At 18.4% G+C, this 10574-nt stretch overlaps 2 protein-coding genes across 2 annotated transcripts in view; both read right to left on the minus strand.

Annotated features, from left to right (window-relative positions):
* The window catches only part of LOC122715401 (protein EFR3 homolog cmp44E), an 11838-nt gene extending 10434 nt beyond the window's left edge, over nt 1-1404 (minus strand). Inside the window, exon 1 of the mRNA XM_043937558.1 lies at nt 1161-1404. Coding sequence (XP_043793493.1) covers nt 1161-1242 — 82 coding nt within the window. The 5' untranslated portion in view covers nt 1243-1404. The remainder of the gene's footprint in view (nt 1-1160) is intronic.
* Nucleotides 1405-7465: 6061 nt separating this feature from the next.
* Nucleotides 7466-9881, minus strand: LOC122715485 (chymotrypsin-1-like). Its single transcript, XM_043937712.1, has 4 exons — nt 9765-9881; nt 8807-9123; nt 7777-8028; nt 7466-7638 (listed from the first exon to the last, which is right to left on the minus strand). Exons 1-4 carry the CDS (start codon nt 9814-9816, stop codon nt 7492-7494), a joined length of 768 nt encoding a protein of 255 aa, XP_043793647.1. The 5' UTR covers nt 9817-9881; the 3' UTR covers nt 7466-7491.
* Between the last annotated feature and the right edge of the window lie 693 nt (nt 9882-10574).

Here is a 10574-nt window from a genome sequence, read left to right on the forward strand (position 1 = left end):
TTAGAGAAAATATTTCGTAAAATCCTTGAATATGAATTTATAATTTTCAATTGGATGAAAAAGCCTAACTGGCTATTATATGAACAACTTAGTGTTTGCCCTTCGATGGGTTTATATAAATGGATTTTTATTATATTAATAATAAATTTATTATATTATATTATTGAATTATTAATTAACTCAATAATAATATTCAATAAAAATAAAATAGAAGATCTTTAAGCGTTAAAAAAAAACATAACTAATTGTCTTATAAATATATCTTATAAATATATCAAAAATATTTTATTATCAAAAAGTCGTATTATGTAATATTATATTCTATTAAATATTACATTATATATAATTTATATAATTTTAAGATAATTAATTTACTTCATAAAATTTTTAATTATCACTAAACGAGTAAAATCTATAACAAATAAATGATAAAAAGTTAATAGCGCGCTTTTGTTGATTCTTATTATAATTCACAATATTGTTAAATATATTTAACGCATTTGCACTTATATTTTTTTTTCTTAGAATTATAATTATAAAATATTGTTTTCCAAGAATAAAATAATTGTATAAATAATTTGATTATAGTAAAAAAAAATATATGTTTATTCGATTTATTGATGGTTAATATAAATTAATATAAATAATATTTATTAATAATATTTTATATAAATTTTATACATATCACTTGAAATTATCGCTTTCATTTTTGTTATTAATATTATTCAAGAAATGTTTAAATGAAAATTAGAGAGATGCATTTTGAGAGATGCATATTCTGTTATTGTTTTTTTAGATAGATGCGTAAAAAATATATTAATTTTATTCTTTTAAGTGAAATCATATGTTTTTTAATAAATTCTTTGAATCAACATCAAATTCTCTATAAAAAGAAATATTATATTTTATATATGTTTATAAATTTAAAATTTATTGTATAAGAAAGATTAGATAAAATGATATTTATCTATTTATGTTTTTCTTATCTTTCATACAATGAGTTTTATATAATTCACATTAAAATATTTTCTAAACTAATTACTTTTAGGTATATAAAATAAAATTCTTTTATTTAAGATTTCGTCTTCAAGTAAATTAAGTTTGGAAAAAAAGTACATATTTTATCATAGTACAAAGGGATTTAAGTTCATAGTACTCACAACCTGGGTCAGTGCACTTCCGTACGAGTGTTTCGAAAACGTCAGGTATTTCCGTTTCAAGACAGCATCGGATCATAGCCATGTCTTTTAGTTACCCTGTATCCCATTAGTGATTTCATCGAAACATTTATTTCTTTTTCAAATTATTTTATCACATTAACTTCATTATTATCATTATTATCTTCTTAATTTCTTATATATATAAGTTTATTAAACGAAGTTATCAACTATGAGAAATCGAGCGATTAATTACTGATGCTCGGCATCGCGACATCTATGTCCCACTAACCTGCATTTCGCGTATGAGGCTACCCTTGGCAATACTTTCTCTGACTACGTCACACGCGCCTGTGCAAAGGGTTGTCAATGTGAAGCAAGGGTAAGGGAGAGGAATAACCCCGTTCTGCTAACAAAGCATATCCTCGTCAGGGTCGCAGTCCGCATAAATCAATGCTAAAAGAGGATAGAATAGTTATCACGATGAGCCAAATATAGAAATTGAGGATGAATTTAATTTGTTGTCAAGTTTTCGTTCATTTTTAACATTTAATATTAAATAAAATTAATAATAAATATTACTTGATAACATTAAATTTCTAAGAATATAATTGAAGACGTTATAGCAAGAAAGAGACAAATCCATTTCGATTTCTGAATTATTATGCGTAATAGAGAATAATAATTTTATATCGTGTGTAAATTAGATGTAAATGTCGATAAATAAAAAGCGATTTATTGCAAATCTTAAATTTTTTTTGTATAACAAGAATGCAGTTATGATTCTGCATTTCTTTTGCATTTAATGGAAAACTTTCTATAAATAATATAATAAATTTCGTTAATAAATTATGTTTTTTTATTGTTTACTAATAAAAAATAACTATTTTTTTAATATGAGTTTAAAATTATATGAGTAATTTTAAATTTGAAAAATTTGCCAAAAATTCATGTAAAAATTTATTATTTTAATAATTATCGATTTAATTATTAATAATTATTAATTATGAAAATATATAATTATTTTTTTAATTATTTCTCTTTTTTAAACAAGTAAGTAAATAAGTAAATAAATTTGTAGTAAGTAAATAAATAAGTCTTTTTGTAAATCAAATACTTTATAAATTATTATAACTTAAAAATAATTATTATTTATATACTTAGCTATAATTAATTTATTATAACTAATAATATTAGAAATAGATCTGTTTACTTTTTATTACAAGATTCTGAATTGTTTATAATTGCTATTATATCTTAAATATATATTTTATATATATATATTATTATATATATTATTTATTTTATATATATATATATATTATTTATATATATTTTAAATTTTTTATTATTAATTTTTGATGAAAAAGTTGAGAATTTTTATAAAATAGCGACGACCGAAATCGGAAAGAAAAACATCATTATCAATTTAATAATTACTAATTATTCTGCAAAAATATACATTTCTTCAATTAATATTTCTTTTTAATATTAAATTGAATCAATAATTTTATAAGTAATTTAATTTTTCTAAAGTTTCTACATATGAATTTATCTCTTTTTCATTATATTTTTAATATTTTAATTGCTTATAAGAAATAAAGATTATAATATATCATGCCATATACTTGTTTAAAAATGTAACAGTTTAAGTTTAAAAAAAAATAATGATTTTAGAGAAAATGAATAAAATCGCAAAAATCATATCAAATTGGAAGTTAACGTTTTGAAAATTCAGTTATGGAATTATAAAAAATATAAGTAATAATGTCTTTTTTTATATTTTAATAATTTAATAATTGCAGTAATTGCAAATTTTATATTATTTCACTTTTCTAATATATAACAGATATCATTCAATATAATTATTATATATTATATATATTATATTATATAATATAATATAATTATAATATAATTATTTTATTATCTATAATGTATAATATTAATAATATAATAAAACAGACAATTCATATATTTGTATGCTTATTGTCTAAAAATTTTTGAACAATAAATTTTGAATTCATAAAATGTATATATACATCACAATGGTTCATAAAAATTTATATGATGGTGTAATAGCAATAAAATTAAAATATATATCTATATATCTATTAATTGTAAATCAAGTTATACATATAAATATATTTGAATGTAAAAATAAAAAGAACATCCATATATAATAATCTATTTTTATATTTTAATTGCATTTTTCATTTTTTTTGATTTACAAATTTATTTATAATTTGTAAATCGTTTAAAAATTGTAAATTTTAAATATTTGACTAATTTTGATTTTATAATTTTACTATATTAAATGCAACATTAAGTATATGATTAGTCCTAATCTACATAACATATATTGATGTAAATTAACTCGCATGGTAGAAATAATAAATAAACCATCGCATGATATATATAAGAAGTATTAAAATTTACCATATTCATTTTTAAAAAATATTAAAATATTTATTGTATCTTCTTTCTGATTTTATTGTATCAAAAATTCATATTTGATTTTATATAAAATGTTGTTGTTCATTATTGTATAATTCAAGAGTGCATAGTACATGTATTTAATGATATTATTAGATTTGTGATTCATTATGGAACTTGAATATTGACTGAGAGAAGATAAAACCAAGAAATATTTAAAATCTATCTATTTGGTATTTTAAGTTCAATTTATTAAAATTTACATTTATATTAAACATTCTATTTCTAGAACATTAACGGAAAAATCCTGAAAGATTAAAAAGATGAAAAAAATTGTTACATGAATTCGAAACATACGTGGAAAAAGAAGAAAAAACATTGCATTAATATAAATTAATGAAATTAATATATCAAAAATTAAAAGTTAAAAACATAAAAAATTATCTAACACACAAGCTTGAAAAAATATTATGATGATAATTGATAAAATAATAGTGATTTAATATATTATAAAAATATTATAAATTATATTATAAAATATAAATTATAAAAATGTAATTGAATAGTCAATTTATAGATTTCATTTATGATTTTGAAGATGAATAATATATACGGACAGAAACTGGATAAATATCAAATTTTCTAACTTTTTCTTAATTTTTTCTTAATTTTTATACAAACTTATATGTTGAAAAAAAAATATTTTTTTGAATTATTTATATTTTAATGATTTAAATTTTTTTATGTTTTAAATTGATAAAAATAATTAATTCTTATTAATTATTATTATTAATTATTTTCAGAATTTATTTTATAATTATAAATTAATAATAAAAATGGTTACGTTTAGTTTATTATTAAAACTGCTTATATTTGAAGGTCATTATCAAAAATTATCATGTATAAAAATTTACCATTAATATTTCAAAAATAATAAAAATAATATTTTTCAAATTCAATACTTCTTAATATTGATTTCATTTCAAGTTTCGAATTCATTCGATCCAACGCGATATTTTGAATTTGATTATTTTTATAAATCGCGTTATACATTACATGCATTACACATTACATTATATATTTTTCTTTATTTTTTCTTTAATTAAAAAAAAATGAAATCAGATATATAATAATATCGCAATGATAAAAATTATAGTTAGATATAGCGATCAGTTTTAACTCGCGTAAATTATTATAAAATACATATATATTGTTACAAAATAAATTATAGAAAATGTTATTAAGCGATATTGTATAAGATAAATAAGAAAATAATAATTTTTAGATAAATATAATAATGGTGATTATATTGGTATGATAGTAATAATAAAACAGAAGCTTTCATATTGCATTGGAAGTGTAACGTTTGATAATTGCTATCGATTAGTTTATTATGTCTGTTTTTAAGAGAGAATAAAATCTCTGATATCTGAAATTATAGAAAAACATTGTTATTTGCATTTTATATTCAAAAAATAATAATATAAGAAAAATTAGAAAGATAAGATTTTAAAATTTAATATGAAAAGATGTATATATGATTTCTTTTTTTTTTATATGATTTTTGTTTTTACTTACAGCGAAGAGCATAAATAAGTCTATATTCAATTAAAAATTATCGATATTTAAGCTGTTATAATTTCATAAAAAAAAATTATACAATAATTAATTGTATGATTTTTTTCGCCAAATTATTAACTTTAATTTTGAATATCAGAATTAAGTAAACTTAAATTTTTATTATTTTTTATATATATTTAAATAATTTAATAATTTAGTAAAAGAAAATCGTATAATAAATCTATAATGGATTAAAAAGTTAAAAAAGTTAAAAAAATTTTTTTAGTATCTTCACAGTATGATTGAATTTTTTAAATTTTGAGAAGAATGAAAATAAAAATATCTTTGATAGAAATGAAATTGTGAAAATAGAGATTTTATTTTTTAAAATAATAATATTAATAATAAGTTTAGACTGATTATTGTACAATTTTTTTTACGAAAATATATAATATATATAATAACAGTATAAATATATAATAATAGTTTAGATATTGATAAATTTTTATCAAGTATAACTTCATTAATTATATTAATTATTTATATATAATTAGAAAATTGAAAAATAATTAAATCTTTAAAAGTTCAAATTTTTTATTTTTAATATTTTAAGGATTTTAAATGAATAAAAAAAAATTGTATATGTTATATGTTATTTATCCGCAAAAAATTTTAAATATTATTTATTTATTCTGCTCATATTTCCAAAATTTCATAATCTTCTTTTGCGAATTGGGAAACTGTCAAACTTTTAACTTTGCGTTAAATTTTTAATTTATTTATTTATATTTTATTTATATTGTTATAATTAATAATTTTTGCTATAAATTATCTTTTGTTAATAATTTGCTTATTCTCTTCATTTAATATTTACGATCATCAATGTATCAAAATTTACCATGAAAATAATATATATCTTGAATTGTTAAATTTTATAATGAAATTTTTATTAATTAAAAAATAATAATACAATATATTTACTTTTTTTACTTAAACTATAAAGAAAAAATTAATCAATAAATTTATATATTATATATAAAAATTACAATTTAGTTTGATTAAACATTTTGACGTATTATGTACCAATCGATAATATTACAGCATCGTATGAATCAATGATATTGAGTAGAAGTTCCATATTGGATTTTGCAAACGAGTGAATCTACTTGGCTGACCCACGTCTTGCGATACCAAAGACGGCAAGGACAATGGAGCAGTGTTGATGATGTCATCTTTCACTAATCAATATTAAATTTAAAATGAAAATACAATCCTGGACAAAATAATAAGTATATCCTATAATTTTTAATGCAATTTATCAAAATTTTATATATATATTCATATAAATATTTCTTATTTAATAAAAAAGCAGAAAAATTCAACTGTTAATATATTTTTTTACAAATTTTATTGATTTATAAAATAAGTATGATAAAATGATAGCATATATGAAAAAATAAATTAATGAAATTTTGCTTAAAAATGCAATAATTTCTTTTTGGAAATTTATAAAATGAAAATTTGTATTTTTTTAGATATCAAGGAAAACTATTTTTTAATAAGTTTTTAATTATATGCATTAAAAAAGAGTATATTTCAAAAAAGAATTTTGATGAAAAATCAAATTTGATTCATCGTGAAGAATGATATTATATAATGATTATGAATATAAATACAAAAATTAATAATTTTTATAACATTTACCACCTAAATGTAATGTGACAACTGTAAACAACTTTTATATCAAATTCAAATTAGCATATGATAATACGTAATATAAACTATTCCATTTTCAAACACAAAATTTTGTTAATCTGTTTTTTCATATCTATCATTTTTCATATAAGCAAATAAAATTTGTAAAGAAATGTGTTGACCTTTTTTTTCTATATTATTAAATAGGAGATATTTTATATGGGTATGTAAAATTTGGATAAATTGCATTAGAAACATTGAAATCATATATACTATGTTGACTTTGTCTAAAATAATATTATATGATATTATATTATCAATATTTGATAATATAGCAACTTCCTATTTACATCATATTTTAAATAAATTATATTCATCTCAATCTTTAAAAAAGCATAAAAAACTCATAAGACATTTTTGAAAAGTATTTTTTAATCTTTCTTTTTCTCTATTTTATTTAATAATTTTCATCATAATTTTTCATTTGAATTATTTAAATATATTAAATTAATTATTTGTATATAATATATAATATATTTGTATATAATATATTTGTATATAATAATTATTTGTATATAATATAAATTCCTTTATTTATATAACAAAAAACTAAATTGTTACACTAATTATTATTTAATTTAATTTATATGTTAAATACAACTTGGTTGATAAAGCTTCTATATTGAGTAACACGAGTATAAGCATCAGGATATCCTTGAGCACATGGAATGACCCAGGAAGCGATACCTATAAGTTGACCATTATAGACAAGAGGACCTCCACTGTCACCCTATAAAAAAAAAGAAAAATGTTTTTCAAGATAAATTTGAAAGACAATTATTATAATCAAGTTTTCAAATTAAAATTGATATGTGTTAAAATAATATTGATATTAGTTTCAAGAACATAAATTTAAATTGTTACTCACCATGCAGATACCAACACCTTTTTTTTTAAAAGTACACAATTGTCCATTGTAGATATGGTAATTTGGAATACGTTTCTGACATTCTTCATTGCTCATAAGATAAACATTTGTTGTTTGAAGAATTTCAGGAAGATTTCCATTTGTACTGGTACGTCCCCAACCAGACATTATTAATGTTGCACCAACTGGTGGATCGGAAGAAGCTGGAGAAATTGGTTTTTGGTATGTATTTGATTTGACTATATTAGTAAGCTACAAAAAAAATTAAAGAAAAATTATTAATTATTAATATTTTAATATTAAAAAAAATAATTTTTGTTGAAAATTTTTTCTTTGTTATAAACACGTTATGTTTTATGAAATTTATTATTAATATATTTTATGTAAAAGAAAAAGAATAAGATTAATAACCACTGATGAAAATTGATGTAGTCTCAATAAAAATATAAATGAAATAAATATATATAAAAAACAAAAATGGCAAGTTTGAAATATAATTATAATTCGAAACTTGAATGTTTAAAAAAGATAGTTATAATATTAATATTTCTTGAATCGACTTATATTTAAAAATATTTTCTCTAAATTTTTTATATATAATTCATTTTAATAGAATTAAAACATAAAAAATTATATTATTAATTTAAGATCTGTGTTTAAAGTATATTTATATTTACAACATAATGTATTATTTTCATAATCAAAATTTTTATTGTATTTTAAATATTTAATTATTAATTTATTTAAATTTTTTTAATTTTGATCTTAAAATTTTATTTTATCTATACATAAAAATATTTGAAAAAGTTTAAAAAACTTTAATAATCGATAGAGTTATTTTATGATTAACTTTTACATTTTTATTTATCAATAAATATTTTTGATGCCATAATATTCAATATCATTAAAATGATATCAAATTTAATATCTGTTTAATTTTTAATCAATAAATATAAAATATAAAATATTATTGATTATTATATAAGATATTATTTTATTTCACAAAACTATAATAAATATATATATTTACCGTAACTATAGCAATGTCATTTCTGTAAGATTCAGAAGAGCTAGGTTTGAAATCGGGATTGATAGTGGTTTTAGCAACACGATAACTTTGACCTCCATTTATATTGCTGATTGTACCAGTCACAATAATGAAATCATTATATGGTGCAGATACAATACCATGGATGCAGTGAGCAGCAGTGACAACGTGTCTTTCGGTAATCAAAGTACCACCACAAAAATGGCGCCCAGATTTTCTAAGTGATACTTGATAAGGAAATTGACCGGGAGAAGCATTGGTACCACCGACGATTTTTTCCAAATTCTCTGCGAATATACCTGCACAAATAAAATAATAGATTTAAATTTCGATAATTATGTAAAAAAGCGCATTTTTTACTGATTTCGATAATTTTGAAATATATTATAGAGAATAAGATTTTTAATAACTTTTTCTATATATTTTTTATATATATTTCTATACGTTCAAACAAAATTCAATAGTATATAATACCAAATGTTTTTTGCACAGTATAATATTTAATATTCTATATATATAATATCGAGAAAATTAAAATCGAGTTACATATAAAGTTGCTCAAAATAAAACTCTGTACAATATGTTTCATTTCATTAATTGGTGAGAAAGAAGCTAATTAATAGATTGATCCGAATTTTATTTTCTAATTAGGTATATGTAAAATATAAAATTTAAATTTTTAAATGAATTAATAATATATATAAAATTATTATTATATATAATAAGAAAATATAGAGAATATTCAATTTAAAAAAAAATAAAAGAGTATAATAATTTTAATTTATTTTTATTATTAATAAAACAATATATGTCAAAAAATTTTTTCATTAATATAATATATAATTAGATGTATATTGCAATTAAATTTTTTTTAAAAATTAAAATTTTAAAAAAAATTCTGAACAGATATTTAGAATTTCAATATTTATTATTTACTTACCATTGAATATTATATTAACAATAAAAATAAAAGTTAAAGCGAAATGCGCCATAGTGAGTAGAAAGTAACATACTCAATATGAATGAAAGAATTTCTTTTATACGAATTTCAATGTTTTAAAATAATCTTGATAACTTATCCGTTATCTACGACAATCTATAATGACGATTCAATCTGTAAAAGTTGTATGCAATTTATGAAAAGTGTAGATAAATGAAATACGTTAAATTTCTGAATGAATTTTTCTTATTTGTTCATTTTGTCAGATGTGAATTTAATAACTGGTGATTAAATAGTTTGCAAATCAATTATATCTTCAATATAGAAAAATTATCATGTTAATAGAAGATTGAGTTATAAATTTTAAAGATCATTTGAATGTTTTGTAAATACAATTATATTTTTTCATTTTATTTGCATAATAATATCTTATAAATATAAAATTTCTAACATAATATCTATATAAATAGGTACAAATATATTATTTTGAAATAAATAATATTAAAAAACAAATGTGGAATTTACATATTTTTTTTAAAAATATATTTTATTATTAATTTATTATTATTATTATTAAAAATTTTTATTGATCATAATTGATAAATTTCCAGTATTTTTTTTATTTTTTGATATTTTTTATGACGTCAGAAATTACAAAGATAAGGCAATCAATAAGATAAATGAAGTACTTTTCATTCCAAAAATAAATGATAACGTTGTAAAAGCTAAAGATTAATGTATAATGTTTAAAAAATAAAAAATCAATTGAAATTGTTTAATGAAAAAAAAAACATTTGATTTTTATCTTTA

This window comes from Apis laboriosa, unplaced genomic scaffold (genome assembly GCF_014066325.1).
Source record: "Apis laboriosa isolate Shangri-la unplaced genomic scaffold, ASM1406632v1 scaffold35_cov144, whole genome shotgun sequence".
Lineage (NCBI taxonomy): Eukaryota > Metazoa > Arthropoda > Insecta > Hymenoptera > Apidae > Apis > Apis laboriosa.

Excerpts from the sequence above, each read along its gene's own strand:
- LOC122715485 (XM_043937712.1), bottom strand. The coding sequence starts at position 9,816 with ATGGCGCATTTCGCTTTAACTTTTATTTTTATTGTTAATATAATATTC. Across the intron at positions 9,124-9,764 it reads TGTTAATATAATATTCAATG|GTATATTCGCAGAGAATTTG; the intron begins GTAAGTAAATAA and ends TTATTTGTGCAG. Across the intron at positions 8,029-8,806 it reads ATGACATTGCTATAGTTACG|CTTACTAATATAGTCAAATC; the intron begins GTAAATATATAT and ends TTTTTTTTGTAG.